The following is a 12,139-nucleotide window of genomic DNA, read 5'->3' as shown; positions in this document are numbered from 1 at the left end:
CAACTGTTAGTTCTAGTGCATTTTGAAATAATGGAAACTGGTATCAGAAGAGACCGAGAGAATCCATTGTTCACCACACCTCTGGAGCTTGGAGAACGTTTATGTTAATTTATTGAGAATCCAAAATCCGCCATCATTATGTTGTGGCGTTTGGCACTGTCAATTATAGAAAGAAAAAAAGAGCTATTCAAACTCCCCGATGGCCGAGTTGGTGAATGAGTGAATATTACCCTGGTCGTATAATAAGTATGCTTATGCCAATACATATATGCATAATGAAATGACTGAGAACCTGAGATCTCAATTGTAGATATTCATGGCACTGGAAACGTTTGAGTCACTTCATTCCTTTGGTCTGGATATTGATGCCATCGATTGAAAACGACGTAATTATTATTATCAGAGATGTTATCTTAGATATCCCCACACTAATAGAGTTGCTCTATATCTTCACCGCCTAATATAGTATGTGGACGTTAAGGAGGCATCTCCCGCATCCTCTTCTTCTCTCTCTCCCTCCCATTTTTCACTCTTGTTTCGCCTTTGAAGTTCACAATAACTGAGTGGCTGATGGAGCTGAGTCTCGAGAATGGATGATTCAAGTCTCGATGACATTGCGCGACAGCTGTCTGATCTTGAAGTTGCGCTGTTTCTGTGTCTGGCAGCTCGCGAACATTGCTTAATCGAGACGACGAGTGACGGAATCAATGATCTTGGGAAAGAACTGGCATTGGTACTAAGGACTCTATCATGACAACGGCACAATACTCTGACAATTGAATAGATCTGCTCTCAAACGTTTGGCCTATCCTACTCCATCGTTGATTTTGACTCGACGACAACAATCGAGGAGATCCATAATGATATTCTCACTGTGGATGCTCGTAAAAGCCAGGAGCGACCTCTATATTCTCGAAGAAAAACCGGATCAGTATGTATATTCTATTGAGGAGCTTATTGCCACAACAGCGCGGACTAACCAGCACCAGTCCAGCAGTGTTTCAGCCTATCTGAGCCTTCAAGATCGCAGCAAGTCACCGATACCAAGCCTTGCGCCTGATGAAATCAACGTGGTGAATGTTATCATTGCTAAAAATTTCAACTTGGTCAACGATGATCTCCAAGTACAGGCGTTACATGTGAGGACTAATTCTCAATGCGAGTACTATTCTCATCCTAACAACTACTACAGTTAATGCGCACAAGGAAACTGGCTATAGAAATGAAAATTCTTAATGCGCCGGCTGATTTCATGTTTTTGCCTCTTGTTGCGCGAGATTCCGATCAACTACAACCTTTGCTCAAGGCGCATCTGGTCGGTATTCTCTCCCATTAATTTCCTCGGCACTTCGTTCTAATGACCTTTTTACAGAATGATAACCTGCTAGTCTCTTATTTTCATGACCCGATGGATGGATACATGTATCTGGAAGAGAGTGACTGGCTTTCGGACGGTCAACTGTCAGCTTCATCGGTCATTCACAAACCAAAACATGCCGAGAAGATAACTGCCAAGGTGAACCAAACTGTAAATTCTCTTTCTCTTGTTACAATATCCAGATAATGCCACTGACATCCCTGTGTTGTATAGATGATAGAGAAGCTCCGAGAAGAGACAGACGCAGTCACAACGAGTGCAGAAGTGGCCCGGTACATTCAAGATATCATCGTATTCTTGCGTCTCAGTCGAGCCGTTGCTGGAGGCATATCTGCGAAGGCGAACATTCAATTCTCTCGGCTTGCGAAGTAAGTCAATACTGAACGGGTACCTAGGTGTATTTCGGAATACCATATTAACCAAGTTTCCCAGGCTCCTGGCACCTTTGCATGGCATGGATTATCTTACGCCATCGATTGTATCACTGGCGGCAAGGAAAGTGTTCCGTCACCGCATCATCGTCGCGAGTCCTGACGATGATCGGAGTCTTCAGTATGGTAGTGATCTGGCGGCGGTCTCTCATATCCTTGTAGATATCACCCCGGATTCAATTCTGGATGGGGTATTAGCTTTGGAGCCACCAATTTAACTCTCCAGTTGATTAAATAATTGCATCCTGAGCATACATAGGCAATAAATGGGAAATTCAAAACTTCCAGGCTAATTGATGAACAAGTTCCATTCAGTCACGTACAAGTCATAATCAAGCCAACTAGATAACTTCGTTCTAACTATAAGTCTATCCATCTATCACAGTCCACCAGATTTTAAAAATAAATCCGGCTGTTCATACTTCCCGTCGCTTCTTCTTCCAACTCCATGATTAGCAGATTCATCACGACAAAGACTATCGGCTTGATTTTCCTCGCGCACATGAGTCGCACTGTCAATCAGTTTGCATTGTCGGCGCCATGAGTCCAAAACGACATCAATCTCAACCTTGGAGTCACCAACAAGCGCATCCATCTTGATGTCATTTCTGTCATAGCCAAATGGATCTTCAAGTTGAGAGCCAATACCTTCAATACCATAGAGAGTAAATGTAACCAAGCAAACCACTGGAATAGACCACCAGCCCATCTCATCTACCATGGCAAAGGGCAGCACACAGCCAAATAGAGCGAGGACTTGTTTCTGATGAATGCTGCAATATAGTCAGTTTAATGAAAAAAACCAAACCCATTTCTAAAAAAGACTTACAGATGCGCCACCGGCATAGGAGTCAGCTTAATCGTCTCCATACGCCCATAAGCATCAGTGAGTGTATTCAATTGGCCCTGCAACTGACTCGCACCAGGAGCGGGAAACCAGCCACGCTCTTCACCGCGCTTAATAAATCCATCAACAAAAAAGGTAAGCTGATATGGAAGACCCATACCCTGATGCTCATGACCCTCCAATCCCTCTGGAAGTAAACCCGCATAGTCAGGATTATAAGCAGAAGTACCACACTCATCAATCTCATGGCCGAGAATACCGCCAATATCCCAAGCAGCACCCCACTCCGCCCGAAGGTGGTTCTTGACTGCGTACGGAATGGCCATGAGAATGCGGATCGTGCGCTCGACGTCCTCCCGCTCCGCCGGCGTGGGAGGGCCGCGCGTGGAATTGTAGCTGTTTGTCACGATTGTGCGCACGAGGTTGCGAATGCAAGTTGTTAATGTGTTCATGCCGTTGCGACCATCCCAGAATCTATTGTAGGAGGTCTGGTTCCTGAAAACTAGGATTAGACCCACGACAATGGACAGGGAGGGGATCTGTTTTTAGTTTAGTGTCTGGATGATTGGAGTGTTAGAATTGATGGCGCGTACAATGCTCGTGGGTAGTCCCACTGTTTCAAAGACATAAGTGTCCAAGTATACGACAAAGGCCGTGAAGAGAGCATGTAGGAAGACGGGGAGCAAGATTTGCCCGTGAATAGCCCCCTTGATGAACCGGAAAACGAGTGGCCATCTATCTAGAATGTCAGGTCTCTATTTCTTTGGAAATTTGTTCTGGATTTGCTACCTTCTGGGTTTTCTCCGCATTGATAACAAATGCGGATGGGTTGATCGGCGTTGGTGGGCTCTCTGCGTGTTTTGACGACTTAATGCCGGCGTCGGCGGCTGGCTGAAGTTCAACCGCATGATAGAAAGAGGATTCCTATCTCCAACGTGATCAGAATAGAATTGAAGGAAGATAAGGAACGAGCCAAGGTTTCAGAAAGAGAAAAGGTGTTATTTTGAACTCCGAAATTCAAAATCTGAATTGGGTCAAGCGTGCTCAACGGACGCTTTGATCACTCGATTATGCACGACGACCACGTCAGACCCGGAGATCCATTGCATTCACATTCTACTTGTATTTATCCAGATTAATAATATTTACTACTTCTTTATAATTGTGATATCTCTGGCCTTCAATAGTTTTCTTGTTTCTATTCGAACAGCTCTGGGTACATATCGGAATTAACTACTTATATCCGGGGAGGTTTGACGAATACAAAATCATCACATCTGTATACTATAACTATGTCCCGTCGTCGAAGCAAGACCGGGACGGCCACAAAGAATACAAGAAGCCCGAAAAGTGCCCTGTCATGCCATCGGCATAATACTCGAAAATGACACCGTGGGACCACTTCCGGAAGCCATGTAAATCACGTTTCTAATTCCCACCCGTAGTGATGAGTGTCAGAAGAACGAGACCCATGAGTAGCAATGCTTTGGTTGAAGCCATGATGAACTCGCTCTTGCCATAGTATTTAATTTCAACAAAGTTAACCTTGAAAATATAGAGCAGACGACTAGTGCCATAGCAACCAACACTGCTGGGTTAACACTTGTGTTTCAGTATTGCACGACTGTTGCAATAACAGAGAGCTTGGTATAAATCAGCATAACACAGCCGCAGAATTACATCCAGCCCCTAGTACATGTTGTTAGAGCGATCTTGGCATCAATAGAGAAGACTTACAAGGCAAAGCCAAAGGCTAGTCAAAAAATAGCCATAGCAGCTCAAATATTGACATTCGAACGATCAGATAAGCTGAAATCTCGCCAACACTCAGGTTCACTAGTAGGATGAGCAAGGTTTCTAGAATGAATACCTTATAAGCAGCGATAGAGGTCCTGTATCTCGCAAATAGGGTCCAGTGCCGACGAACAACCCAGTACTAGTGCACCCTCCAACAGCCATCAACTGAACGTAGCCAGAGATAAGTGCGCGTTCTGTTTGAGGGTATGTGACGTCTGTACCGGAACTGTCATATTTGGGAATGGAGACATCTTCGGTTACGCCTTTTGCACATGCTCAAGTGGTGAAGATTGAAATATACTGCGGTATCAGTGCATCAAATGAAAAGCCTAGGTAAGATAAACGTTTAGTTATATGCATCATATTTTAACAATTTGAGGGATGATCTTGTTCATACAGGCATAGGATCTGTAGCACTCTATCATCTGAGCAAGCACGCAATGTAAGTGATGGGACAGTGAGATCGACGTTTGAGATCAGACCTCGGAATTCAGAGTCTAAAAGAGCGGGTAAAAGCGACTCTAGCAGAGTTGCTAGGCGATAAGCTTAGGTAGTCGAGGATTGGTTGATAGCTATGTACTTCGGCCTTGGTGCCTCATTTATTAGGGTGCTTATTAGAATTGTATCACCAGCTCATATACCTGCCCAGGAATAATTCAAGAATAGAATATATCGATTAATTTCTTATACATCATATATTACATTATGCATGTCTCAAAAAGAAACTAGCTTTCTATTTGGTGGCCATCTAGACATCCAGGGCTGCTCATTCAGTCTCAACCGTAAAAGTAGAGTGAAGCCTAAGATCCCTAGAACTAGCACCAACATACGCATGATACTTACCAGGAGCAACAGCCCACTTCTGCGCCTTCACATCCCAATAAGATATATCCCGGCGACGCAGCTTGAACTTCACATCAGTAGTATTTCCAGCCTTGATATCCACGTTTTCAAACCCGCGCAGCTGTCGCAAGGGTTGCTTAGCCGACTTGGGATATTTGATGTAGAGCTGAGGCACCTCGGCACCATCAAGAGAGCCAGTATTATGAACTGTCGCCTGAACACTTCCGACAATATCCCAAAGGTCCTTATTGCCACCAATGGCGAGCTTGCCAGTAGGGTATGTGGAGAGGGTCGAAGGTGAGTTAATCTTGATATTCGAGTAGGTGAAATTAGTGTATGAAAGACCGTAACCGAATTCATACCGGGGAGTGATGTTGTAGCGGTCAAAGTAACGGTAGTCAATGTAGTTGCCCTCAGTGAAGTTGCACGATGTGGAAGAGCAGACATCAATATAATCAGACTCATTTTTGGCAATTGTGTAGATCAGTCGACCGCTCGGGTTGACATCGCCGTAGAGGACATCGACGATCGAGTTGCCGGATTCCTGACCGAGAAGACTACCATATACGACCGCAGTAACATTTTCGTTCTCAATCCATGCATCGAGGATTCGGGCACCAACTGTGTTAATCACAACGATGGTTTTGGCACAGTTTTCAGCAACCTCCTTGACGAGATCGTCCTGGTCGGTGTTGTACAGTTCAGTCCTGTCAGCACCTTCACCAGCGAGGGCGTTCATGAAAACGAGGCAGACGTCCATGTTCTCAGCATAGTTGCTGATGGAAGGCGTGACAGATGTACTATCAGATCCCTGCACCACCAGGTTGGAACCGGCTGACGCGGTGTAGGTGTCATTCGCAACCCAGCGGATCATAGTTCCATCTTGACTGGCCTTGATAGTCAATGCATTCTCGGGGGTGATCAGGTATGGCAGCGAGCCTTCAGCCGATCCAGAACCTGTGGCCAGGTGACCGTCATAGGTGGGACCGGAACCAACTACACTGAACTGGATATTTGGACCAGCAAGCGCAGCGCGAGCATGGGAGCCAAAGATGGCCATCTTGTGGGGCTTGCTTAGAGGCAAAGTATTGTTCTCGTTCTTGAGAAGGACTAAAGACTTTGCACCATTTTCGCGGATCAACTTTGAGTGATTACCCCGTACATCGATGTACGCACCTGACTCTGCTAAGAACGGTTGAGCGCCGTTGTCGAGATTGACCTGGTAATACGGCATAAGGTTACGGATAACCATGTCATTCAGGCGTGCTTCAGTCAGATTGTGCTCTTCGAGGTAGCCTTCAATCACTGAGTCGGACCAGATGCTGGAAGAGCCATAGTCAAGACCATTGGTTGCAGAGGCAAGAGCATCTGACTGGCCATTCACGTCGGGGAAGACGAAGCCTGGGAATCCGAGCTCGGTTTTCAGGAGATCGATTAGCAGAGACGAGGACTCGCATGCTAAAGTGTTGTTGACCTTTGTCATGGCGCACATCACACTACCAGCGCCTGAATGGACGGCATCATAGAAGGACCAAAGGTATGTCTCATGAATGGTCTTGTCATCCGCATTAGATGAATAAGGTCCACTTGAGGAGGAGGATGATGATGAAGATGATGAAGAACCACCGCTTGATGATGGGGCCGAGGATCCAGATGGACGCGCACCACTCGAAGATAGGGATGCAGCCCCGGATGAAAGGAGGGAAGGTCGACCACTTGAAGATGATGGTGAGGAAGATGACGATGAAGGTCCACCACCACCACCACTACCACCACCGCCGCCACCGCCGCCGCCGCCTCCTCCGCCGCCTCCTCCTCCTCCTCCTCCTCCTCCTCCTCCTCCTCCTCCTCCTCCTCCTCCTCCTCCTCCTGCTCCTCCTCCTCCAGCCTGGCGATTAGTCTCTTGCTCATACAAGAGGAAATGCTGGAAAAAGTAAGCCTCAAGATACACATGGGATGATAAAATCATAAATTTCATACCTTAACACCAGGGATAATACCACTGTCCGTGTACGCCTGGTTGCTCAAGCCAGTAGCAATTCCATTCAAGTAAGGATCAGATCCATATGTCTCAACAAGTCGTCCATCCCAAGGAGTGCGTCCAATAGGATGAGAAGTAGGCCCATCAGCAACCTGATAACCCTTCTTGTAAAACTCAGTAGCAACAGCTTTCGCCTGAGTATAGATAGCACCTCTATCCCAAGTCATTGCCAGTGCCGAAGCTTGACCGAATGCGCTGACATAGTAATCATCCTGAACGCCCATATCACCTCCGATGAACTGGTAGGCAGTGAATGAGGCACCATCTGTAGTTTTGACATCACTACCGGTGATAAGTTTCAGTTTCTCAGTAGTGTTTAGCTTTGCGACAAATTTCACAGCTTTTTCATAAGATTCTTTCCAGTCGCCGAGGTCCACTGAAGAAACCATTAGTATGTCTTGTGATGTACCTAGAATGATGAACCAAGCTTACCCTTGCCATTGGAAAGAAGACCCTTAGTGCTGTTGGATGCTGCAGCTACAGGGCCTAGAAGGCCAACCCCATACAATAGGGCCAACGAAAAATATTTCATCTCTCCGAGATGTAAATGAATGAATGGAAGAAACCCGATGAAAAAAAGAAACGAGAATAGGCGCAAACAAGCATATTTAAACTAAACTCAGAAACGCCTATCAATGGATAGCCACATAGTTCCTTCATCATTATCTCCCGGATATCTGATCCATTCACTCAGGACAAGATATAAATTGGGTAATACACGCCGTACACGCCATAGGCTCTAATCATCACCAAACTAAGATGAAACCCTGGTTTCACGTGTTTAGACCACTGGTATTACCAAGACCAGCAGGGCTTACGCGGAGTTATTACGCGGACTTCGAAGATGATAATTTATTTAGATAATGTTGAATTAATGCCTGGGGCCGCGACGCGTGGCATTTTTAAGCTAGGGAGCTTCTGTGTTGATCACTGCCTAAAATTGTTTAGGAAGAGATCTAGATGTATCCATAGTCATTCATCACCTTCTTCAGGTACGGATATGGAGGTCCATTGAAGGATGTGTAGGGGGAACATGTGGCTTGTTTAATGGTAGATCCACAAAGTCAAACTCTGCAGTACTCCCAGGCGCCTTCCAAGGTTGCGGGTGGTCCCGGCGGCTCATTTTTAGTCCACGTGAAAGCTTGAAACGCAGTTCTAACACATCGAATACGATGTGGGTAACTTGTGTTCAATCTCAGCATTCCTCATCTTTGTCTTGTGCCGCTTGGCCACATCCAAAATAAGAGCCTCGTATTGCCAATCAGTGCCAAAATCATTGATTCACAATTGTACTGATGCTGACTAAGGATTACTACCTTTTGAAAATGAACGGTGCGTTAAAACTGACTTCCTGTCTCAAAAGAAAGTCAATAGAAGCGATTTGTGTTTCTACAGCTACACTAGTGTACAACTACGATTAGTGATTAGAGGTTGATGAAAATCAAGCAGCAGTTAGATATGTCAGTTCAGCCACCAAAGACGGAGAAGCCAGCAAGTATCAGCCAACAACAGCCATTGGGCGATCTAACTAGTACAAGATAATCAAACCATTTTTCTGTCTCCCGGCAATAATGTTACATGGCAGACAGCTTTTCTCGAGGATCAAACAAGCAGCGGGAGGGGGCAAGCCAGAGCTATGAGAAGCAAAGGCTTAGAATACAGGTCATAAGAGGCAGGGAAAAGGGGGCCATAATCATACCAAGATAGAAAAAAAACGACAGATAATAGATGAAAAAGATGAGGGATACAGGAGAAGGGTAAGGGTTGGTGCTGTGATCCTCGAGAAATAGCCATTTTGTCGTGTAGTAAAATTGGGTAAGACTGACAAAGTCTTGTAGTCGCCTCCGAAATTGTGCTCAGAATAAAAGATATTGGAGGCGGGTATCAATCGCCCACAAATAGCACGGCGACTACCAAGATATCCGGTAAGTTTAACGGAATGGTCCTGGGGCGGGGCCCGGGCCTGGGCCCATCATCCCACCGCTAGGCTGACCAAACATGTCGAGCAGCTGACGGGCGGATGGAGGCCCTTGAGGTCCCTGAGGGCCTTGCTGACCAGGGTTACCAGGCCCGAAGGGACCTTGGCCGCCAGGGCCAAATCCCATCATAGCTTCCGGGTTAGGGGGCATAGGAGGGAACCCGGGCGGAGGGTGTCCACCCATGTAGCCGTGAGGAGGCATCATGCCAGGAGGGGGGCCGCGCCAACCCTGTCGGTCATTCATCTGGGGACCATTGCCCTGCATGGGGGGCATCATTCCCGGTGGGAAATTGGGCATGGTCATGCCCCCACGGTTGGAAGGTGGGATTCCAGGTGGGTGTCCCATGGAGTTAAGACCATTGCCCTGCTGTGGGTGAGGCTGGCCAGTCCAGCCCGGTGGTGGCATATGCTCAAGGCCGGGAGGTCGCTGGAGGAGGGGGCCCTGGGGCTGACGAGAGCCACCGGGGGTGATGGGGCCCTGACCCGGGTTCATCTGATGGAAGGTAGATTCGTCAAAGTATCCCATGGGTGGGCCATTGGGAGCTCGACGGCGGAGATACTCATTATCCGGTCCTTGTATGTTGGCGATAGCCGGATCATCTGGGAAGCCTGAATTCTTCGGGCCGCCGGTCAACCCAGGGGGAGGGCGAGTCATGATCTCTGGCATAAGGCCAGGAGGAGGAAGGGGCAATCCACCGTTCTGGGACTGCTGAGAGGGACCAGAACCCAGTCGGACTTGCTGCATCAGTCGGAGTAAATGTTCACGTTCACGGGTGTCTTGGTTGTTGTACTCTTGACGATGGGGTCCCACACTGGCGACGAAACGAGGGTCTTGCTGCGCTGGTGGCCGTTCCCGATAGGCTGAATCGGGGTGGTTGGGGGTGTCATTGTTGGATCGACTACCACCATTACCGCCGCCGCCACCTCCACCTCCACCCAGCATCTGAAGAATACGTTGGAAGCCTTCCTGGTCAGCATCGTTGTGTTTAGTAATGCCGTTAGAAGATGGCATTGGCACCTGCATAGGCATAAACACTGGCTGGGGCTCGGGGCCCTTGGCAGGGCTCTCTGGCATAGGACTGAACAGTCCAGCAAAGCGAGAAGACGACTTCGCAAGTTTTCCAGCTCCATCCTTACGCTCAGCAGAATCCGGAGTATCGATTTCCTGCCCCGCCTGACGGGGGTCAAGCGTTCCGAAGAAGCGGTCCATCGTGTTATCGGCCATGAAGCCGTGATTGACACCAGGAGGGATCTCAGATTCCTGTGTCGAAAAGTGTTCGGCGGGCTCTTCGACGTTCTCGTTCGAGGTTTGAGCACCGGAACTCGCCTTCATTCGCTGCTTCCACCGCTCAAAGTCGTGCTGCGTGTGTGCTTGCGGGTGTGCTCGGCTTGAATCATCCTTGCCGTTGCTGTCCATCCATTCGGGATCTTTCTCCTTGGGTCCACGGGCCCAGTCACGATCCGCATCATGTTGATTGCGACGCCATTCTCGGCTGCGCACAGGCGGTTTATCGTCGTCAGCATCGGCTGCGAACTCGTTGGAATGCGAATTGGAGTTGAGGTTCGAGTGTGAATTCTCGTCACGGAACCAGCTTCCTTCCAACTTGCCACGTCCAGGAGGAGCATCCTTCTTGGCGGAGAAACGACTATCCTTATCACGTGTTGTGCGTTCATTGTTGGCATCGCGGGGGCTAGCTTCCCATCGGTCGAATTCCCCGTTGCGCTTCGATTTGCGATCCTGATCTTCAGACCCGAACGTGCGACGCTGTCGACCAGCATTCCAGTCCTCCTTATCTCCGCGACGAGTATTCAGGGCAGCTTTTCCGTCACGACGATCGAAGTCACGATCTGGGGTATCCTTGTCCTTGGCGAGTCGTTCTCGGAAGTTGGAGGTGAATCGATCAGTTTTCTCATCTGACTCGCTTAGTCGTACAGATCGATCTGATGAATCCAAAGACCCTTTACCACCAACTCGCGATGACGCAAAGGCGATTTTGGGAGGACCAAGAACAATGTCCTCTAGATTGATTCAATTGTGTCAGTGATAAATTAAAACAAGGAATGACAAGAGTAGTTGGTGGATCTACGCTCACCAGAATTGGAGCCTCTTGAGATGTGACGAGCTTCAAAAAAGCTTGGTCGTCTGTTAGTAGTAAGTTCAGGAGAGTTAGGGTCGCGAGAAGATTGTTGTTTCCGTTGTGGAGTTGGATCGGGTTGGGGCCTGGTATTGCTCAGTCTGGAATCGCGTCTTTGTTTGCGGGCTCGCTCGGGGACATACATCCAATCTTCGTTGGGTGGAAGGCCGACTGGTTTTGCGACAAGAGGTGATGCGCGCAGCCAAATCAGCTCATCTATGGTGTACCGTTTCGCCATGACGGCGGAGAGGTAAAGTAGGGTGCAATGGGGATTTAGATGGACGATTGTCTCATTGGCTAGGATAAAATAGGTTTGAGGGAAGGAGATGGAAAGGATAGAGATAGGTGTGGAAGGTAGAGAAGGGAGAGGTTCGTAAAAAGGAGTTCGTGTGGGGGAAAAGTGAGTTGAGTGAGGAGAAGCCACTTTGTGGCAAGTAAAGGCGGAGTCGGTGAGAATCTCAATATTCACTTATAAAAGTCGAGGCAGAATTTAGACAAAGACCTTTCGAGTTTAATAAGACTACTATACAGTTATTACACTGTTATATGAAAGACTGAAATCAGGTAGCCAATGTTTATTGTTTATCTGATTTCAATTTTCAAAACATGTTCATTATTAAGTGAATTGAAATTTCAACTAGTTCAGAAATGCTGTACAAGCAGGAAGTGTGGTAATCCCATTGCCCTTT

General features: G+C 47.6%; 4 protein-coding genes across 4 annotated transcripts; 1 reads left to right on the top strand and 3 right to left on the bottom strand.

The window, feature by feature from the left end:
* Positions 1-589: 589 nt before the first annotated feature.
* N7495_005929 (uncharacterized protein) lies at positions 590-2,027 on the top strand (the record flags this gene model as incomplete). Its single annotated transcript, XM_057208580.1, has 7 exons — positions 590-733; positions 785-931; positions 990-1,139; positions 1,193-1,315; positions 1,373-1,528; positions 1,592-1,746; positions 1,811-2,027. The coding sequence occupies 7 exons, from the start codon at positions 590-592 to the stop codon at positions 2,025-2,027; spliced, it is 1,092 nt and encodes a 363-aa protein (XP_057062354.1).
* Positions 2,028-2,188: 161 nt separating this feature from the next.
* Positions 2,189-3,564, bottom strand: N7495_005928 (bestrophin family protein; the record flags this gene model as incomplete). Its single annotated transcript, XM_057208579.1, has 4 exons — positions 2,189-2,582; positions 2,639-3,195; positions 3,250-3,391; positions 3,446-3,564. The coding sequence occupies 4 exons, from the start codon at positions 3,562-3,564 to the stop codon at positions 2,189-2,191; spliced, it is 1,212 nt and encodes a 403-aa protein (XP_057062353.1).
* Positions 3,565-5,219: 1,655 nt separating this feature from the next.
* On the bottom strand, positions 5,220-7,869 carry N7495_005927 (glycoside hydrolase family 3 protein; the record flags this gene model as incomplete). The annotated part of the gene is made up of 4 exons (XM_057208578.1): positions 5,220-6,851; positions 7,067-7,177; positions 7,277-7,713; positions 7,770-7,869. The coding sequence occupies 4 exons, from the start codon at positions 7,867-7,869 to the stop codon at positions 5,220-5,222; spliced, it is 2,280 nt and encodes a 759-aa protein (XP_057062352.1).
* A 1,399-nt stretch (positions 7,870-9,268) lies between these two features.
* Positions 9,269-11,688, bottom strand: N7495_005926 (uncharacterized protein; the record flags this gene model as incomplete). The annotated part of the gene is made up of 3 exons (XM_057208577.1): positions 9,269-11,334; positions 11,409-11,536; positions 11,594-11,688. The coding sequence occupies 3 exons, from the start codon at positions 11,686-11,688 to the stop codon at positions 9,269-9,271; spliced, it is 2,289 nt and encodes a 762-aa protein (XP_057062351.1).
* Between the last annotated feature and the right edge of the window lie 451 nt (positions 11,689-12,139).

This window comes from Penicillium taxi (assembly GCF_028828555.1).
Source record: "Penicillium taxi strain IBT 34144 chromosome Unknown utg000004l_segment0_segment0, whole genome shotgun sequence".
NCBI classification, from domain to species: Eukaryota; Fungi; Ascomycota; class Eurotiomycetes; order Eurotiales; family Aspergillaceae; genus Penicillium; species Penicillium taxi.
Note: the sequence above shows the minus strand (reverse complement) of the source record. Positions and strands in the feature narration are given on the sequence as shown.